This window comes from Gopherus evgoodei, chromosome 14 (assembly GCF_007399415.2).
Source record: "Gopherus evgoodei ecotype Sinaloan lineage chromosome 14, rGopEvg1_v1.p, whole genome shotgun sequence".
Classification (NCBI taxonomy): domain Eukaryota; kingdom Metazoa; phylum Chordata; order Testudines; family Testudinidae; genus Gopherus; species Gopherus evgoodei.
The window spans coordinates 27,435,582-27,457,399 of record NC_044335.1 but is presented as its reverse complement, the minus strand read 5'-3'; the positions used below and the strand labels follow the sequence as shown (position 1 = coordinate 27,457,399).

Sequence of the window (21,818 nt, the reverse complement as noted above, 5' to 3'; positions counted from 1 at the left end):
GAAAACATAATTAGAGATAAAGCTACTGTGTAAACATAGAATGAGTATAACAGTTAAGCCAGATCATAACATCGTGACCATTAAACTAAACCAGAAAATATTCATGTCATAACAAACTATCAAATTTGCTAGCACAGAATGAATAGTAGACAGACAGATAGACATACACACACCATCATTCACATTTATGTTATGAAGATAAATAAGGGACAAGCCCAAACTCCCATTAAAATCAAAGGAAACACTGCCATTTATTTCAATGGAGTTTAGACTGTGTCACAAAATGCTAAAGCAAATCCAAGGGCAGATTTAAGGTGGTTTGGGTCCTGATCATTTAAAGTTTTTCTGTTTAATGATCTGTGTATGTGAACTGAGTGAGTATTAGGTTGGTGACAAAATTATATATGTAATCATTTCCCATTATTGCCGTATTTGTTTATGCGTGGGATTTTTAAGGATTTGTTTGATGGTACCTCTTATCTTCAATTAAACTTAGCAACTTTTGGCCTGATTCTGAACTCACTCCAGTTTTAAATTCAGTGTGCTTAAACCCTAAATATAGATGAACTTAAACACAATGTTGCCAACTCTGGCTATTTTATCATGAGTCTTGCAATAATTTGTTTTCCTTAAAGCCCCAAGTGCTGGACATGTGTGAATACCTGAGTATCTCAGCTTTCATGTACAAAAAAAATTAAATCCCTAGTCTTCATGATCAGAGAGTGCTTAAAAATGTGATCCCAACGTGGCCTAAACACTCAAAAATCTGAAGGCAAATAAAAAGAAACCAAAATGTATTAGGTTTCAGAGTGGTAGCCATGTTAGTCTGTATCAGCAAAAAAAAAATGAGGAGTCCTTGTGGCAAATTTATTTGGACATGAGCTTTTGTGGGCTAGAACCCATTTCAAAAGATGCATGAAGTGAAAAATACAGGAGTAGGTATAAATACATGAAAGGAGGGGGTTGCTTTACCAAGGGTGAGGTCGGTCTAACAAGACAAATTAATTAACAGCAGGATACCAAGGGAGGAAGAATAACTTTTGAAGTGGTAAGAGTGTGGTCCATTACAGACAGTCGACAAGAAGGTGTGAGAGGGAGAAATCAGTATTGGGGAAATTAAGTTTAGATTTTGTAATAACCCAACCACTCCCAGTCTTTATTCAGACCTAATCTGATGGTGTCCAGTTTGCAAATTACTTCCAGTTCTGCAGCTTTACGTTGGAATCTGTTTTTGAAGTTTTTTTGTTGAAGAATTGCCACTTTTAGGTCTGTTATTGAGTGACCAGGGAGACTGAAGTGTTCTCCTACTGGTTTTTGAATGTTATGATTCCTGATGTCAGATTTGTGTCCATTTATTCTTTTGCATAGAGACCATCCAGTTTGGCCAATGTACATGGCAGAGGGGCATTGCTGGCACATGATGGCATATATCACATTGGTAGATGTGCAGGTTCTATCAAGTACCACAAAGCCCTCCTTACACATTGGAAGACTTGGCTCTTTGTGTTCATAATTTGTGTTTTTCCATGGACAATGTATTCTCATTTATAATGAATGATCTGCGGTGAAATTAAGGGCTCTGCAAAGGCACTTGTTGCATGAACCTTTTTCAAATCTTTTAATGATGTTACTAAATGATTTGACACTGCACAACAGTATGTTTTAAAGACAGGCCACAGTAGATTATGTCAGCTGAGTCGACAAATGAAAGTGCAGTGCACGCTTGGTAATTTTATCTGCAATTGACATATTGAGGAAACCCTTTTTTCTCCTTTAATCCACAGTTTCTGCCTCCTTTGTCCCGCTATTGATGTGATTGACTGCACTTACTGCAACCAAATCACGAGAAAAGGTCGCCTCGCTCTTTTTGTTCCTTTGAATTTTGGTGCTGGCAGATACAGTCGTCAATGAATTCGTGGCCTGGCAGTGCCTCCAACGTGGGCTCCAAGTATTCTGACACTGCACAAAACTAATACACAGTAAAAGTAAAACCAGCCCTCAACTTCACAAGGCCAGCTGTCCAAACAAAGGGATGTCAGAACTGCTGGAGGAACTACTGGGATGTGGGATGTCAAGATATGAATCCGATCTATTGCGAAATTAGGGATTGTGGTGTTTGCCTTTCAGATACTTGTGGTTGATTAATATCATAACAAGCCTTTTACACTGGTACAAGGTGCTAGACTAGACTTCGTTCTGGCCAAATTCCAGTGGGTTATAACCATTCCTCGCATTAAGTTCCCCTTGCACTTTCAACTGGCTAAACTGTTCTTCATTTCCTGTCCACAACTGTTCTCTAGTGTTGCTGCATGTTGTTGAGCAGCTGCATCACTTCACCCCAGAGGTGGCAGCACTTCAGGAGTGGATTAAGTAATTCCCATGTGGTTGTTGGAGCGGTTGGGGATGAAAGTGTTATATAGAACCATAGAAATGTAGGACTAGAAGGGATCTGGATAGGTTATCTAGTCCAGTCCCCTGAAGGAAGGCAGGACTAATCCCCAACAGGTGTTAGGTATTATCTCATTTCCAGATGTAATGTCAACAGGCCCCAGTCATCAGCGCCTGGGATCAAACCTGAGGCTTAATGCTTGAGCCTCCCTTTTTAAGAAAGAGGAAAAACGTGATCCAGGAAACTATAGGCCTGTTAGTTTAACCTCAATTGTATGCAAGGTCTTGGAACAAATTTTGAAAGAGGAAGCAGTTAAGGACGGAGATTAACAGTAATCAGAATAAAATACAGCATGGTTTTACAAAAAGGTAGAACATGCCAAACCAACCTTATCTCCTTCTTTGAGAAGATAAGTGATTTTTTAAACAAAGGAAATGCAGTAAATCTAATCTACCTGGATTTCAGTAAGGCATTTGATATAACTCTATATGGGAAATTATTAAATTGGAGATGATGAGGATTAATATGAAAATTGAAAGCTGGGTAAACGAACTCGTTAAAAGGGAGACTACAATGGATCATACTGAAAGGTGAATTGTCAGGCAGGAGGGAAGTTATTAATGGAATTCCGCAGGGATCTGTCTTGGAACCAGCCTTATTTAATGTTATTATTACTGATCTTGGCACAAAAAGTTGGAGTGTGCTAACAAAATTTGCAGATGACACAAAGTTGGGAGGTATTGTCAATACCGAGGACCGGAATATCATACAAGAAGACCTAGATGACCTTGTAAACTGGAGTAACAGAAATGGGATGAAATTTAATAGTGCAATGTCTAAGGTCATGCATTTAGGGACTAACAATATGAAGTTTTGCTGTAAACTGGGGACATATCAGTTGGAAGTGACAGAAGAGGAGAAAGACCTGGGTGTATGGGTTGATCACAGGACAACTATGAGCCACCAGATGATGTGGCCATTAAAAAGATTAATGCAGTCTTAGGATGCACCAAGCAAGATATTTCCAGTAGAGACAGGGAAGTGTTAGTACCATTATACAAGGCACAGGTTAGACCTCATATGGAACAGTCTAAAAATAGGAAATGTTCAAAAACAAGGTGGGGGGGGTAATTAATTTTGAATGAATTCCACCATGTCACTAATGTCAAACAGCCAAAATCAGCAACAAAACCCTCCCCCGCAAAAGAAAAAAAATCATACAACAACCAACAGCCTAAACTACTACTTTGCAAGTTTCTGTTGCAATGTTTCCAAAAATTGAACATTTGGGAAAAAAGATATTTTTAGAAAATGGTGGTTTTCAGTCACACATTTTTTCATATGAACACTTCCCGCTAGCTCCAATAACAACCCCTTCTAGAGCGGATATACAGTAGAACTTCAGAGTTTCAAACACCTCAGGAATAGAGATTGTTTATAACTCTGAAATGTTTGTAACTGAACAAAACATTATGGTTGTTCTTTCAAAAGTTTACAGCTGAACATTGACTTAATACAGCTTTGAAACTCAACTAGGCAGAAGACAGATGATGCTTTCCCTTTATTTTTTTTAAATAATTTATGTTTAACTTTGCTTTTTTTTTTTTTTGGCTGGTCTCTGCTGCTGCCTGATTGCGTACTTCTGATTCCAAATAGGGGTGTGGTTGATTGCTCAGTTCGTAATTCTGGTGGTGTTCATAATTCTGAGGTTCTGTTATAACTTGCACCCTATCCTAGGTGTTCCTCTACTAGCAGCAAAATGCTACAAATATATGAAGTGATCCACTCTAAAATCCAAACAATAAGCATATTTTCCAAGTCTGAGATTCTTCTGGGAATTTATTGCATTTCACTAGAAAATCTTTTGCAACCCCAAAACTTTCACTACAGTTAGAGAATGAAATTTTGTTTGTATTCTGACGTGTGCCTAATTCGTTAGCTGTTATGTGATTGCAAACTCATTGCAGAGCATAGGGTATGAGTTAACTTAACACTTCCAAACATTTTACTCTATGAAGGTATTAAACACAGCAATACTGTGAAATTGAAGGTTATTTTGTCTGTGAACCTGTATCACTCCGTAGTAAACCATTTCTAAGCTCTTTTCTTCCACTCTTCCCTCGCACCCTCTATAATTTGTGACTGATTTGGTGTTCATGGAAGCACATTTTCTTTTCTCCCCAGGATGGAAGATAAGAACCTCTTCCTTGCTTTATTTCTCTGCTCCATTTTGCTTTCAACTGCCTATTCACACATGATCTTTGAGGAGAACAGAGACACCAATCTGGCAACCAGCAACAAAATGAAACTCCCAGATCTCCCATCCATCTCTATAGTAGGTTAGTAAAATGCTGTTTGGTGGCAAGCTGAAGCACTTTGCAGAAAACAGTGTGGTTATAAATTAAGAGGGGGCAGGTTGACATCTGACTACAAAAGGGGTGGGCAAACTTTTTGGGCTGAGGGCCCATCTGGGTGGGGAAATTGTATGCAGGGCAGGGGGTTGGGATGTGGGAGGGAGTGTGGGAGAGGGTGCGGTGTGCAGGAAGGGGCTCAGGGCAATGGATTGGGGCAGAGGAGGGGTGTATGAGGAGGCTCAGGGCAGGGGGTTGGGGCAAAGGAGGGGTGTGGGGGGAAGGAGGGATGTGGAGTGCAGGAGGGGGCTCAGGGCAGGGGGTTGGGGTGCAGGAGGGATGCAAGGTGCAGGCAGGGGGCTTAGGGGAAGGAGTTGGGGGCTGGGGTGCAGGAGAAGTTCAGGCTCTGGCCTGGTGCCACTTACCTAAAGTGGCTCTGGGGTGGCAGCAGCGCACACTGGGGCCAGGACAGGCTCCCTGCCGTATCCCTGGCTCCATGCCACTCCAGAAAGTGCTGTGACCCCTGAGGGAGGGAGGGAGGGGGCAGAGGGCTACACATGCGCTACCCTTGCCACGCCTCCAAATACCTCCCCCAAAGCTCCCATTGGCCGCAGTTCCCTGTTCCTGGCCAATGGGAGCTGAAGGGGGCAGTGCCTGGAGGCAAGGGCAATGCATGGAGCCGTCTCCTCCCCCGCCTGGGGGCTGCAGGGAAGTGGTGCCGGCCGCTTCTGAGAGCAGTGCGGGGCCCCTGGCACCATGGGGGGGCAACCCTGCGGGCTGGATCCAAAGCCCCGAGGAGCCATAGTTTGCCCACCCCGGGCTCGATGGTCACAATGGCTCTTCAGGCCATGCAATCTATGAATTATTAACCTGATGTAGCCATAAAACCAAAGTGAGCGCAAAAGGGGTGCAAATCATGCTCATTATTGTTTAATAGCACTTGTCACTCACTTTACACCAATGTAAATTACTACAGAGGGTGCTAGGCAGTGGAGAGTTGGGTCCTCTCAAGTCAGGATTGAGGCACATTGGCAGGGAAGGATCTGAGGGGCTTATCGCGTTGCTGCTGTGCTGTACAGAGGAGCAAGCATGTGCTGATTGACACAGCAAAAGGCTGGGAGTCTGGAGCTCAGGATTCTGTTCTGGCTCTGCCACTGACTCCCTCTGTGACCATAAGCAAGTTATCTGACCACTTCCCTGTCCGGAAAATGGAACTAATAATACCTGCCTCCGGAGGTACGTTGTGAACCCTAAAGATGATACTTAGAGGGCTGCACACTTCATTGCTCATGTGGTCTGAGCTCTGTGTTATCCCAGCTTTTTATGCATAAATGGAGGCCTGGCTAAGCAGGGAGGTCGGCTGGAATTGGAATCGAAAGACCCAATTGTGGGATCCTAAAGTGGGGGAGAAAGGAGGAGAATGGCTGGAGTGGGGAGTGACAAGGGGTACGGGGTGGGGGGAGCTGACTAGAGAGCAAAGGAAAGGGGCCTATCTGGGAGGATCAGGCTAGAGTGGAGGCGAGGGGCCCACCTGGGTTATCTCCTAGCCTATTTAAGAAAAGAAGTGTGTGATCAAACTGTTGCTTGTGATATGTGTAAGCAACAGCAGAGGACACCAGAGAGTTTCATCAGCCTGCAGCACCTATGAAATGTTTGAGCTGCCCAATGAAAGGTACTAAAGATGCATAAGCTGATATTAATTATTAGCATTATTTATACAAAGTCACTAGTCAAATAGAATGCAACATTCCCAGAGTTCTCAAGCGAGCCCTTTTCCATGTCACAGTATTTACATACAAAATATCAATTGTAAAGAAATCTAAAGGGAAGGTGATCAAATGATTGTGACTAGTTGCGCCACCTGCTTCTCTCACTTTGCAGGATAGTCAGCTACACAGCTGTATTAGGTTGTGAGCTGTGATGAGATGCCAGAGCAAGGTGGCTACATGTATGTGTTCCTGTATTTGGGGTTCTAGTCACCCTCCCAGTTGGAACACCAACATCATCAGTCCAACTGAGAAATACACTGTTGCATGTTTTTCTCTGGGGAGAGCTTCAGTTATTGTCTGTTATTTGAGGAAATTTCTCTGCATCATCAGCTGGTTCTAACACCCAATTCCAGTGTTTATGATGAAGTTTCTGCCTTCATTAACTCAGTCCCACTTGCCTGATACAAGCCGTGTAACTTCTGGTTGGATACACAGTGAGCAGAATGGTACAAATGTGTTACCTATTATTTATGCTCTCCCTTCTATACAGCACAACTCTTCAGTCCTTAGCTCTATGCTCATATCACCTTACATTTAAAAACACAGAGAAAATATGGAACAACATTCCCTAGGCACTTAAATTCAATGGATAGCAGGGGACATCACAATAGGAGGTTGTTGAAACATCAAGGCAAATTGTTCAAAATTATTCCATGGCAATATTGGGTTAAGAAAAATATTTTAACTGGCCTATTGTTCTCAAATCCCAATTCAGTTACAGTAGGAAAATTACAAAATAGATTTGGTCCCCATCAACAAGCAATATCAGGTTTTCATAAATGGCCTGCAGCGATTCTACTTTGGGTATCAAATCACATCTCTCAAGCTAAGCAGGGTTGGACTTGGTTAGTGCGGATTAGATGAATGTGCAATTACTCATCTTATTTGCATGTGCAGTTACTGATACTGCACACAAATTGAATCAATGTGCTCACAAGTGACCACCAATTGCATGCAGATTTTGGAATATATGGATGGCATTCTTGATCACCTATATTTTCAATGCCAGGGTTACCTCTCATACACTGTATACATCCTGACTTTACTAGGACCGTCATATTTTTTCATATGATGAATTTGTCAAGGTGCCTGACATGTCCCAGATTTTCATTTCATCAGCCAAAACATTCATTATTATTTTCTTATAATTGCAAGATGTAAGTTCCAGACAACCTACGGAACTGAATGGAATTTGCTCTGAGCTTATGAGAAGTAGACATTCCAGCTGAACACTGATTCGAGTGAAAAGAAAAGTCAAACAAGCATATATGGTATCAGAACTTTTCATTTTCTCAGAATGTTAATGACACTTGTTCAGTGTTTCATGATAAACTTATTCAGATACTGGAAAAAATCCTCCACTCAGACAAATATGTCCACATTTGTCATATTTGCTATTAAATCAGAACAGGCAGTAGCAAGACCAGCACATATTTAAAGTAAAATCATGCATTTTTGCCTGTTGTAGAAATATTCCATAACCCTAAAATATTTCATAACCCTAAAAAACACCCAGTATTTTATTTTGAAAATATAAACACTTTAATTAACCTTTGTATTTGTACAAATCCACAGTTTTGATTGGGTTCTTCGGGTACTACAGCGATGGATGTAATAATTAATAATCATTCATTGTAATGCTTAAACAGTTTCACCTTCCTCCCTGTGCAATGGCAGTTTATAGTATCACTTCTGAAGCATGGGGTGACTTTAGACATGGTAGCTTTGTCTGTCATTCAGGCTTGTATCCACTAGGTGGCTTGCATTTTCAAAAGGAGCTCAGGAGGCCTGTTAATCATGCATGGAGTAGTTTATGAATCTGTCAACTCCCAAACAATCTGCCCTTTGTGTATTCCCTGAAGAGAAGCTATGGGAGCATGAATTACAGAAGAGATAACCAGAGCAGAAGTTAGTATCAGCAAGAGATCCAGCTTAAGAGGTTGCCCACATGACACAGAGGCAGGGATAGAATCCAGTTCTGGGGGGCAGCATTTGACAGCCTGAACCACAAGATTATCCTTTCTGTCTGCCTCACTCACTACATGCCTTCCAAAAACCAAAAAGATACAGGAGCCCTGCAGACAACAGTTTTGTTCACTACAGAGTTCTCATTCATTCCCAGGGCAGGTCAGTTCTGGGCACTGAATAAGGAACATGGCCAGGGGGAAATTAGTGTGTGAGCACATAATTAACAACTATCACAATGCATATGCAGAAGGGAGCCAAATTAATGTTGAATGTGTAAGCAGGGGAATGGTCCCACTATTATGCGGAACTTTCCTGGTTTATACACTACCCCGGTGAAATAGGCTAGCGAAAGGATCTGAGTCCTCCCTCCCACTCCCCTTACCCACAGGCCTCCCTGACCTCGAGGGCTCCCCTTCCACTCGCCTATGTGGCAGAGTCTTGGTAACCCCAACAAGGCTGGGCCCAGGATTCCTGGGGGGCTCAACCCCCAACCTTTTCATGGTCACTTAGGGCAGGGGCTAGGGGGTCTCCACTCTGGGGTGCTCCCTCCATACTGGACACTTCCCTCACCTACTGATCATTACATACCGTTCAAAGCAAATACAATTTATTAAACAACAAGCAATTTTAAAAAATAAGGAAAAAACAGGAAAGGTTAAAGGAAAACCCGTCACCCTGCTCTCTGGCACAGGGGCATCACAACCAACATCTCTGGAATGTAAGGGAAGTTCAGTCTGTTCCTCAGATGTCCCAGGCCTCCTCAGGCTCTGGCTGTGCTGCAGGGATGCTGCAGGTCAGACACTTGCTCTGGCAGTGGCCACACGCCCTCAGGCTCTTGGTGGCACAGACCCTTCTCCCCAGTGTCACCCCTGCTCTGTCAGGGTTACGATCCCGCTCCAAGTCCGGCCTGCAGAGCCTCTTGGCTGGGGGCGTCTCCCTGAGCTGGGCCCACTGCCCAGGGTCCCCCTCGCTCTTCCCCAGCTGCTCACCGCACCTGGCTCCAGACTGCTCCAGCCTCAGCTCCAGCTCCACTCTGCCTCAGCACGGCTGCTGCTGCTGCTCAGCCTCCAGCTCTCTGGGCCGCGTCTCTGGCCCCCTTGGCTCTGGTTGCTGCAGCTCTGCTCCCAGCACAGGTCTGCTGTGTGGGCTGCTTCTTTGACTCTGCTCCCAGCTCTGACCTGCTCCCTGGGCTGCTTTTCTGGCCCCTCTGGACAGAGGCGGCAGGTTTGTATAACCTTTGTTGGTGCCCAGAATGGCTCCAAGTCCCATTCCCCATTCCCCTCCCAGCTGCCTAAGGCTCTGGGAGAGAGTTTGGGTGCGGAAAGGGGTTTGGGGTGCAGGCTCTGTGAGGGAGATTGGGTGTGGGAGGGGGTTTGGGGTGCAGGATCTCAGAGGGAGATTGGGTGTGGGCTCTGAACTAGGGCAGGGGGTTGGGGTGCGGGCTCTGGGAGTGAGTTTGTGTGCAGGAGGGGGTTTGGGGTGCGGGATCTGAGAGGGAGATTGGTTGCGGGCTCTGGGCTGGGGCAGGGGCTTGGGGTGTGGGAGGGTGTGTGGGGTGCAGGCGCTGGGAGGGAGTTTGGGTGTGGGGTACGGGCTCAGGGCTGGAGATTGGGGTGCAGGAGGGGCTGAGAGGGGGTGCGTCGCTTACCTCGGGCAGCTCCCAAAAGCAACCAGCACACCTCTATGGCAATGGCTTCTAGGCGGGGGGTGCTGGGGGGCCTCCGCACACCAATGCCCCAGGCACCACCCCTTCAGGTCCCACTGGCCACAGTTCCTGGCCAGTGGGAACTGCAGAGTCGGGGCGGGAGCAGCGCACAGAGACACACACCCCTATGCCGCCTGCTTCTGGGAGTGGCATGGAGCGAGGGTGGGCAGGAAGCTGCCTTAGACCCGCTGTGCTGGTGGTGCCTTTTAAATCGCCTGGGGGCAGCAGGCAGGGCTGGGAGACACTCCAGGGGAGGCACGGGGGGCGGCAGGTGGGATTGGGGTGGAGACCTGGCCCCAACCATTGGTGGAGCTTGGCTCCCGGGTCCTGAATATTCCTGGAGCGTGGGCACCACAGGCCCATATAACTCACCACCCCTGCCTCTGGATCTGGCACTGCTCTGCTCCCCATCTCAGCTTGGCCCCCCGCTTTCTCCTTAGCTCAGCCCCACTCTGCTGACCCAGGCAATTCCAGCTCACACAGAGGATGGGACCCACCCTGGCCTCTTGACTCCGTGATTAGCCTGCCCGCCCTGTCAATCAGGCTGACCTGGAGCATTAGCCTCTCTGCATTGTTCCTGGGGACTGTTAGTCTCAGGGTCCTGATTCCCATCGACCCTTCCCCTTTCTTTTGGTACTGGGAGCTACGCAACCAAAACACCCCCACTGAGTGTTAGTAAGGGGACAATAGTCCCCTCACACATGGGCAAATCTGGCAATTCCTATCTTCTGAGTGCTTGACTTTGCTCTTTTAACATAGTTTGGGGGTGTCATTTCCTAATAAATCAATTAATTATTTCTTTAAAAATTGAAAACAATTCTGTCATGTGGAACTATATAGACCATCGACTTTGGTCATCAGCAGGGTTTGGCTCTTTAGCTCCACAGCATAAAAATCGGCCACTTGAGCTAATGGAGTAGCTGTTAACAATAGTAAGCTGTTTTCCTCTATATGGGACATGCCATTAGTGGGAGATGAGACACACCTTGCCAGTGAGTTCCACAGCTATGCACTGGCAGTAGAGGACTGTAGGGAGTCAGGACTCCTGGGTTCAATTGCAGGTTCTGGAGGGGAGTGTGCTTGTAATGGATTATGAACTGTCCTGCCCCTGTGCCCTCACCCTGTCTCTGTCTCCCTCTGCTCCTGTTTGCCTCCCATCCCTGGCTCCTGCACCTTGCCCTATACACACCCAAACTCCGGCTTCTTCTATCCACTCCCCACCCCTCAGGTCCTGCCCCATTTCCACAACCCAGCTCCTGCCCTCCTTTCACTCAGTTTTGTGTCCCACCAGTGCAAGCACTCCGGTACGGCAGTGCAGTAACACCACCTCCCCAAGTGGTGTTGAGCCAGGGTCAATGTACTGTGGTGGATGCATTGTGAGTGTTGAGACTGCATGATCTATGTAGACCTAACAGTCCTCCAGCAGCTGTCCCACAGTGCCTGATACTGACTGTTTTGGTCACAATTGTGAACGGCCCAAGGGTCACGGAGACCACGAGCCCCATCCCCATGCGCAGCAGGAGGAGACCCCCTTAGGGGAGGCTAGCCCCCCTCCCCACCAGTTCCACCTCTTCCACCAGAGGCCCCTGCTGTGACCAGAGTCCCAGAGAAGCCCTGTGCCTCCCCTCCCCATGCCTCCGTGGCTGGAGCTCTGAGCCCCCCCATGGCTGGAGGACCCCCCAGGCCAAGTGGAGCTCTGACACCTGCCCCTCCCTGCTGTGGCCAGAGGAGCCCTCCAAGCCGCACCACACTTCCCCTCCTGAGACCCCAAACCACTCCACAGGAAAAGCTCATCTCTTCCTGAAAAACCTGAGCTTTGATATGTGCCATGCAGGTTCTGGGGTGGCTGAGGAGGTATGTGTTACTCAGCTTTCTGGTTTTATCAGCAATTGCCCTGGAGTCCAAGGAGATGACTGATGAACCCAGGAAGCTGAGCAGCACATACCGCCTCCTCAGCCACCCCAGAACCTGCATGGGGCATAATAATAAACAAAAATTTCAGTGAAAACCCCGCAGCCAGCGTCCAGCGGCCGCAGTAACACTAGGGGAGGCTTAGCCATCCCTGGTCTATTATACCCCTGGCCTATGCTCATCCACCCTTTGAAAACCTCACACATTTTTGAAATGCCTTTTCCTGATGGCCTAGCTTGGCGAGCACAGCTAACAGAGCAGTTCTTCTTTGTTGTGCTTCTGCCTGGAGTAGACAGGGGGTATTGGATCTCCTGGGTCTGTGGGGAGAAGAGGCTATGCAGGCACAGCTACAGACCCATTGTAGAAATGTGGACACCTATGAGCAGAAATGCATGGAGGATGCAGGCAAAGGTGTATGACAGGAATCAGCAGCACTGCTGTAGGAAAGTGAAGGAACTGTGTCAGGCATATCAGGTGGTCAGGGAGGCCAATGGTTGATCTGGTGCCACAGCTGATATGGTGCCAAACCATAGATCTGCTGTTTTTACAACAAGTTGCATGTCAGACCTGATGGAGACACCGCCACCACCCCACAGAGCACCGTGGATACCTCCAAGGAGCCCAAGACACAGATCCCTGCTGTGGACAGTGAGGAGGAAGAGGAGGGTGGTGGACATGTGACAGGGGATCCGGCTATGCCACGAGCCAGGACCTGTTTGAGGCTCCACCTCCGACTAGCCAGTCCTGGCAGCCAAAGCACGGGCACGCCCACGAAGAGGCAGGAATCTCAGGGAAGTGTGTGAATGCATTTTCGCTACAATGTTTAAATGTACAGATGGCACCCAACTCCAGCTTACCAGGACACAGGTATCAACTTTTCATTAATTTACTTGTACTAGAAGAAGTAGTGGTAAAACAAACGAAGTAGAGTTGATATCTGCTTTTCATCTCCTGTTGAAGTAGACTCGGGGGGTAAAAGGGGGTGCAGAGGCATTTTGTTTGCGTAGCATAGGGATGTTCCTTGAATCCTCCTAAGAGACTGCAATGAACATTCAAGGGATACTCTGCAATCCTCTCATGAAGGCTTCTAGAAGAGGAAGGAAGCTTTATTTCTTCCTTGGCAGTAGGACACGTTCCCATGCCAGTTCCACTGATTGACTTCACAGGCACCATGGAGCAGACAACAAGGGCTATGTGGCATTATGGGCCCAAGTGGGAGACACCAGCATGCAGCTGTGCTCTCTGTGCCTATGTTACCCTCAGGAGGGAGATACCAAGCTAAAATCACCACTGTCCTATGGGAAATGGTGCCAGTGCCCTGTGCCAGTGCCCTGCACTTGTACCCTCAGAAACTGGGGTTTCATGGAGGCGAACAATTCCTTCCTCATTCTCCCCATGGCCCTGCTGGGATACGTACCATGGCTGGGCTGTGCAGATGTGCTCCAAGGCTGAAGGGTCAATAAGAAAGTCTTGTTTAAAACTTTAGGGGAGCAAAGGATGGAGTTCTGAAACTTAACTTTCGGTTTCTGTTGTGACTATAAACATAATGGTACCTCTGTGTGTTTTATTAGCAGCTGCTGCCATTGCAGCCTCAAGGGGTTCCCTCCTCCCCACCCATGGAATGCCTGATCATAGTACAGAGAAGAATAAGAGGACCCAGGCAAGATATGTTCTCAGAGATCCTGCAGCTAATGCTGCATCAGACTATGAACAGAGGGCCTGGAGGATGAATATTTCAGACACTATGGAGAAGGAAAGAGCGGAGAGAGAAAAGCCCGGGAGTCCCAGCAGGAAAAGGAGAAGCACCCAGACATAATGGGGCTTCTCCAGCAGCAAACACAGATGTTACAGACTTCTGTTGACCTGCAAGTTCTGTAAGCACAGGCTCCCCTCCCTTTGCAGTCGAACAATAATTCTGCCATAGCATCGCCCTAACCCCCTAATATCTTCATGGCTGATCTGTACCCCTACTACTGCACTCTGGGCAACAGTAAGGACAAGCACAATTTCACATACGTGGCCTGTGAGAGCCACGGTTGCTGTGCCTGTAGCATAAACGGACTGAAATTGACATGAATGTTCTTTCCTGTGTAAGTTCTGTTATCTTTTATAATAAATAAATACTTTTCTGAGAAGTCTTTATTACTTTTCTTTTAAATTGCACATATTTTTGCATTGCTTTTGGTACTCATAAAATTCTATTTTTTGGAAATTAATTCATCATCATTACTACACCACATTTGCTGCACAATGCCTAACGGTACTGAAAACCGCTATTAGTTATTGTACACGGGCAGAGAACTCATAGGCCATGACAACAGTGTATAATAATTAGAATGTGCAGCAAGCATCACAACACTAATAGCTTCATTAACAGACAGTGTTATATTCATCAATGTATACCAAGTACCACACAATTCCTGAGAGACCTCCAGACTTCAGAGCCACGTAGAATACAATCCACCTCACCACATTACTGCTGGCTGACTCTTAAAATGCTCTTCCCTAAGCCACATAACTTCACTCTGAGCTCTTCTAATGGACCTTGTGTCTGGCTGTTCAAAGTCAGCAGATAGCCACTCCACCTCTGCTTTCCACACCGGAGGCAACTTGTCCCCCTTTGCCTCACAGATATGCAAGATACAACAGGCAGCTATAGGCATTGGGATATTTTTCTCACTGAGATCCAATCTTGTCAGTAAACACCACCAGTGGCCCTTCAAGCTACTGAAAGCACATTCATCTGTCATTGAATGTTTCCTCGGTGCTGTCAAGCTGGCCCCTGTATGACTTCATGAGCTTGGGGAGCAAGAGATAGGTTAGATCCCCCCAGAATCACTACGGGCATTTCAACATCACCAATGGTAATCCGCCAGTCTGGAAGGAATGTCCTGGCTTGCACTGTTCTGAACAATACTGTGTTCTTAAAAATGCAAATAACATGCACCTTCCATGACCAGCTCACACTGATATCGGGGAAGCATCCCAGTGATCCAACAATGGTCACACTTTCTGTTGACAGTCAGGTGGACTGAGGCCAAAATAGGGATGTGCATACAAGCCATCTATCACACTGCTGCTGTTTAGGAACCCCATTGCTGCAAATCCATGCTCTGTGTCCTGCACATTATTGAGAGTCACAATCCTGTGTAGCAGAAGATGATTAATGGCCCTGCACACATGCATGACAACAGCCCCCACTGTGGATTTTCCAACTCCAAAATGATTTCCCTCTGACCAGTAGCAATCCAGTGTTGCCATTCCGTTCTGTGCAGTCAGAGTAGCTCTCATCCTGGTGTCCTTGTGCTGAAGGGCTGGGACGAGCTTGACACACAGATCCAGGTATGTGGCCCTTCTCATCCAAAAATTCTTGCAGCCACTGCTCATCATCACAAACTTGCATTACAATGCGATCGCACCAGGCAGTTCTCATTTCGCAGGCCCAGGCATGGCACTCTATCTGCAACTGCTCCATGACCACCACTGACAACCTTGAACTGGTTTGCGCAATGTCCCAAGCAATCTGTCCTCTGCAAAATGGTCAGTTCCCCATTACTGTGGTTGTCTTCTTGCAGCTCTGAATATACTGGAGGCGCATTCACCCTGTGTTTGCAGGGCTCGTGACAATAGTGCAGAGCTGTGCGGGATCCAAGCTTCAGTCAGAAATGTTTCCAGCAAAATTGCCATCCAGGTTTGTGGGACTTTTAAAAAAGATGCAAAAATTATGGGCTATGGATGGCATTATGGGATGGAGAAAATGCATGATGGGAACTTGACCCCTAGCTCTCAGTCACCCTTGTATGCCTAGTTTCTGTCCCACCATGCACTGCAAAAATTTCCCAGAAGACAGTGCACGAAACGATGGTGAGTTGCACACTGGGATACATAGCCACTGCACTATTCATTGACAAACACACTTGGTGAGTACATGCTGCACTGACATAACCAGCCAGATATGCATGCACACAAGCGATATACTAACTGGCACCATATGCTGATATAACTTGCATCGATCACAGTTTGTAGTATAGACATGGCCTCAGAGCTCAGACCCACTATGTTTATATAAGGATGGCTCCTACAGAAGGGCTTCCTGAGTTTACAAACACTGTGCTCTGAGAAGATAAGTTAGTGAAGCTACTTTATTTCTTATCAGTAAAGACATCAGCACAAAACAGTGTTCTATATCTAAATTAAACAATCACATATGCCTCACAGTAAATATACACTTAACTTCATGCTATGTTTTATTTTCTCTTTGAAGAATTAACCAAAACATCCCGAAAAGTAAGCAGGAAAGAGGCAGAGAAGAAGAAAGAATCCAAGGTGCGTGACTATTCTCTTAACACTGTAAGACAGTGGTCTCCAACATGGTGCCCATGCACCATGGCGCCCACTGGGGCATTTATGTGCGCCTGCCTAGTGCCCAGCAGGGGAGAGAAGCCACAGCCCCGCACCTGACGAGGACAGAGAACTCAGGCTGTGAGCACGGTGTTCTCTGTTCCCAGCAGGCACAGGGCCCACCCAGTGCCAGAAGGGAGACAAGCCGCGGCCCCACGCCTGATGGGGACAGAGAACTCTGGGGCTGCAGGCTGCGGGCACTGGTGTTCTCGGCTCCTGGCAGGGGCAGGACCGCGGCTTAAGCTAGAGAGAAGCCATGGCCCCACGCCTGCTGGGGGCAGAGAACTCCAGGGCTCCAGGCTGCGAGCGCTGGTGTTCTCTGTCCTTACAGCTTCTCTCCGGCTTCTCTCTTCTCTCTGGATTCATATATTATGTTATATTAAATATGATGTTTTTCGTATTATTTAATGTACAAATACAAAATAAGCCTTGAAAAATTGTTGGTGCCAGCCACACTCTTCGGAAAACATGAATGTGCTACTGGCCACAAAAAGGTTGGGGACCACTGCTGTAAGCTTATTATGGCAGAAGTAATAACTCTATACTTTTCCTCATTGTATGTTTTTGATAGATATCCGTGGCTCCTGACGGTACTAAATAAAGTCAATTCAATAATTGTACAAAACCACTAGTACAATTCTAAGTAAATTAAATAAATGCAAGAAGACAACACAGATAAAGGAGAAGTATTATATATTATTTCATAACTTTTCACCGTTTTTAGAAAAAATATTGTGCAGTTAGCACAAGGTCTAGGAGAAATTAAATCATGGCACAAAGGCTACAAAATTAACAGAGAGAGAAAATGTAAACTTACAGTTAATACATGTGTGTGGTGCACAGTTGTTCTGCAGCCCCCTTCTGAGAAGTCCAAGAAAGTTTAAAATATATATATATATATATATATATATAATATATATTATATATATATATAGATATATATATATAGTATATATATATATATATATATATATATATATATATATTCTATATATATACAGTATATATATATATATATATATATATATATATATATAATATATATAAAAAAAAAAAAAAGCAGCTTACCCAACCAATCACCACAAGTCAAAAGGCAGAAAGCCTGGTTCTGGGAGCTTTTAACTAACGCTGATTCATTGAGCCAATCAGAAGGTCGTTACCAACCACATGGCCTATTGTGGAATCATATGAATCTTAAACTAGATCATGTTTTCCTGAGCCAGTCTGAAGAGTTTTCTAACCCCATTTTATGGAATTATACATTGCAGCATATTACGGTATAATACTGGTATTGTTAAAACACCAATCTAAAGAAGCATGCAAATAGATTTTTTATCAAAACTTTTCAAAACCTATGTAATTTAGCAGTTAGACTTATTTATTTATTTTATTTCTGGACCAGGAATCAAACTTCCTTTTCTACACAATTCCTTTAGCATTTGACCTTAAAAACAGGTAGACACACCCAGGCCTGCCAACAGGGGCGGGGGACGACGACAAAGGGGGCAATTGCGCAGGGGCCTGGGCGATTTAAAAGGGCTCTGGTGCCCCTGGACCCTTTTAAATCACCCAGGTGGGCCGCAGGGCTCCTAGGCATGCACAGGGTGGTACTGGCAGCGGCGAAGGCAGCCAGGTAGGCATGTTAAAGCACTGGCAGTGCCAGAAGAGCGCACCCAGCAGGCCCATTGACTGTTCTGCGCTGGGGCCCAGAATTGCTGTTGGCGGCCTGGACACACCCTAATGGAGTTATATGCCTAATCTTTATTCCAATTTCCTTTATTCCATTTATAAAAGCAATGTATGTCTTCATCATTTTTATATTCATTTTAAATTAGTATCAATTGACTTAAGCTGTATAAGAGGACTGTTAATTTTAGTAAAGCTTTGCTTTTACTGTGATTAATCAACAGCCCTACCTCAGATCCTAAACTAAACCCTAACTCTGATGTAATCTCCAACTGTGAACCATAGCCTAACCCTAATCCAGATCGGAATAGCTCCTCCTTGGCCTATCTCTGCCAAGAGCCAATTAGCAGGTGTAAACTTAGTTCGGTGCATGAATTGATGTGCCCAAAGGTTTTCAGCAAGGTATAAAATTCACATCCAAAATTAGACCCATATCCTGAGACAAGCTGAGCTGCTGCCACTTAGTCCAGGGCATGTGCTCAGCATCTCTCAAGATCAGGCCCTTACAAAGGATTATTTTTAATGAAAAATGCGCACTTCTATAAACTTTGAGGCATGGGAGAGGATGTTAGCTACTAGGATATTAACAATAAACAGGCTAGTGAACCATTGGCTCTCCTCTGGAAGGAATCAGAAATGCTCAGCTGCGTATGATAGCCCCTATATGGCTAACAGTTTGAGGGAATTTATCTTTCACTTAGGGCTCAAGGAATTTTTTTACTTTCATAACTGACGTGACAAGCCCATAAAGCACTGGCTCAAACCACGCACAGGTTAAAGTTAATGTTGAGACTACAGCTCTGTTGCTAATTAAGGTAGCCTGCCCAAATTACAGGTGATTAGGAATTAAGCTCTGCCCCACAACATAAGGTTACATGAAACATTCAGTAAATTTTAGGATGGCAAAACTTGTTAATTTCAACAAGCAAACAAGAAAGTAGATAAAAATAGTTTCAATATACAACTCCTAATCCATAAAATACATAGGGATGTATTCTTTCAGCCAGCGAGGCTGTTTAACCTAGGGCTGGTTTAGAAATTTATGGAACTATTCTAGAGGTGTCATTCTCAGATAAATTCTGTGCAGTCATTGCACACATGCTCTCACACATGTGTGTGCACACACTCACCACCCAGAGTGAAAAAAGCAAGTGCGAGAATGCCGAGGGAAAGGCATCTCAAGCAGCTCGTCCGTGGTTGAAAAAATTAGCCAATGGTTTTCTCATCGCAGCTGATTAACGTTGATGGACTTGCTGCTTGGCTGGAGGTTCCTTGCTTGTAAATGTCAAGTCTTAAATGTTGGACATTGCTGGATACCTACACCTCAGTGGTAGCCAGGAGGAGGGTAGAGAAAGGACAGGCCTCTTTAGCAGGCATGATGGCTTTTCGTGGCATAGAGGCCAGAATGAAGCTAGGGTATTTGCTTTTCCTTCCGTTTTTATGAGTAGTGGCCTGCCTGGTCCCTCCCCCTTGGAACGTCTCCTCAGGGGTTTGTTGGTGAATTCTTGTGATTTAACTCTGTCAGTTAAGTCTTTTGCCTCCTAAAAATCACAATTTGGGGGGTTCCATTTTCATATGCAGCTCCATTTCCTTTCCAGAGTCAGAGCCATCCCTTGGATACCATGAATCAGGGCGATCGCCCCAGGCTCATGCCTCGAGGGGCCCCAGGCTTCAATAAAATTGTGAGGAGGTGGGCGGGGAAGTGAGGTGGGAGGTGGATGGGCAAGCATGGTAAAGAGGCGAACGGGGAGACCAGTGGCAGGCAGGCAGGCAGGCGAGGGGAGGCGAGGAGGAGCCCCCCTACCAGACCTTCCCCTCCCTTCCCCCAGCACATCCTGCCCACCAGCAGGCCCCGCCAATCAGCACCTCCCCGTCCCTCTCAGCGCCTAACGCCTGCCGCGGATCAGATGTTTTGCAGTGTCAGGAGGCGCTGGGAGGAAGGGGAGAGGAAGGAGGGCACAACTCGGGGGAGGGGGCACAACTGGGCCGGGAAGAGACAGGGCAGGGGAGGGAAGAGGGGGCAGGTGTGGAGCGGGGGTAGGAAGAAGCAGGGTGGGGATTGGACCTTACAGGAAGGGAAGGAATGCGGGAAAGGCCTAGGTGGGGGTGGGGCCTAGGCAGAGCCGGGGGAGCACACACCCCCGGCAGATTAGAAACTTGGTTCTTATGTTCCGGGTCCTGCACCCCTCTAGGGACAGCCCTGCTAGAGTAAATAGGATGTAAGCTCCTAAATTACTTAGGCACTTCTGAAAATTATACCCTCAGTCTTAGCTCTCTGAAAAAAATTGAGGGTTAATAATGGGAATGCCACTTGTTATGTACCTGGAGCTTTGGGGTCCCAGATGCCTCCCCACTTTTGCATGCTGGGACAGAAAGATTCTGCTTGTATTGACTCATAGACAAGAGGAGTTCTGCATTTGCAAAATATCTCCACAAGTAGGCTAGAAGATTTGCAAGAGATTTTGTCTGCTCACCTAAAAACTTGCATTTGTTCTTGCAAATAGGGGTTTCCATGCAGGAATTGGGTGCATACTTGACTAGCAGTTTGCACATGCCTACATGCAGGGTGGTGGCTGTTTTTTTACCCTGCTCTTATGGAATAATTTTAGAAGACTAAAAATATAGCTCTAAAAATTGACAAACTCTCTTAGAGGGGCGGTTAGATTTGTGCTTAAAGCACCAGTTTAGGAGTCAGAAAAGCTGAGTTTTATTCCCAGGTTTCACTTCACCTCTCTGTGACTCAGTTTCTGTGTTTATAAAACAGGGCTGATATCAACATTGTGAGGTTTGAAACATATTCTCAGATCTTCACATAAAAAGACATTGTAGATGGGCAAAGTATTATGAGCACCCTCAGATATGATGCTTTATTCATGATCTAGGATTGCTGTAGAGTTAATAAAAGTTTTCGTTTCTGTCTTGCAGAGAAAGACCCAGAAAAGAAAATCCCGCAGGCCCCGGCCCACACTCCCAGCTAATTGTGTGGCTACTTGGAAAAACTGCAAGCCACCCTCTCCCCCGTGCTGTGATGTCTGCACCTTCTGCCACTGCCGGCTTTTTCAGACTGTCTGCTACTGCCGAGTAGGAAATCCAAACTGCTAAACCCACAGCAGGAAGGCAGTGCTGGAACTCTGTCATAACTGCTCCAGAGTTTGTTTCAACCTGTTTTTCTTGTGTGTATGGCAAGCAAAGTATAGAGTCTTTGAAGCTTTCTCGCTGGCTTTATGTTCCCCAGACCTGACTGAACGCTGGGGTTTACCTCATGGAACAAGCACTGTGGCCCACAAGTAAATCATTACAGGGAGTGTGAGGGAGGGGAGAAGGAGCCTGAGGGGCTGACAGAGTATGTAAAACAGAACTGAAGGGGAACAGGTTCCAGTTCAAGGAAAATTTGTTTCTTTCAGAAATGTGACATCTCACCACAGGCTGCAAGTGTCTGTGAGGAGGACTCACGCTGAATGCCCTAGGTTGTCAGTGTCCATCTACAGTATGAAACTGGCCGCATTAAAACAAGTTTGGTTAACACAACAGTGGACCTAGTGTTTATAACATAAGAATGGCCACACTGGGTCAGACCAAAGGTCCATCTAGCCCCGAATCCTGTCTTCTGACAGTGGCCAATGCCAGGTGCCCCAGAG

General features: G+C 46.0%; 1 protein-coding gene across 1 annotated transcript; it reads left to right on the top strand.

Annotated features, from left to right (window-relative positions):
- Positions 1–1,782: 1,782 nt before the first annotated feature.
- ASIP (agouti signaling protein) lies at positions 1,783–21,282 on the top strand. Its single transcript, XM_030533433.1, has 4 exons — positions 1,783–1,852; positions 4,574–4,728; positions 16,358–16,419; positions 21,106–21,282. Exons 2-4 carry the CDS (start codon positions 4,575–4,577, stop codon positions 21,280–21,282), a joined length of 393 nt encoding a protein of 130 aa, XP_030389293.1. The 5' UTR covers positions 1,783–1,852; position 4,574.
- Positions 21,283–21,818: the final 536 nt, after the last annotated feature.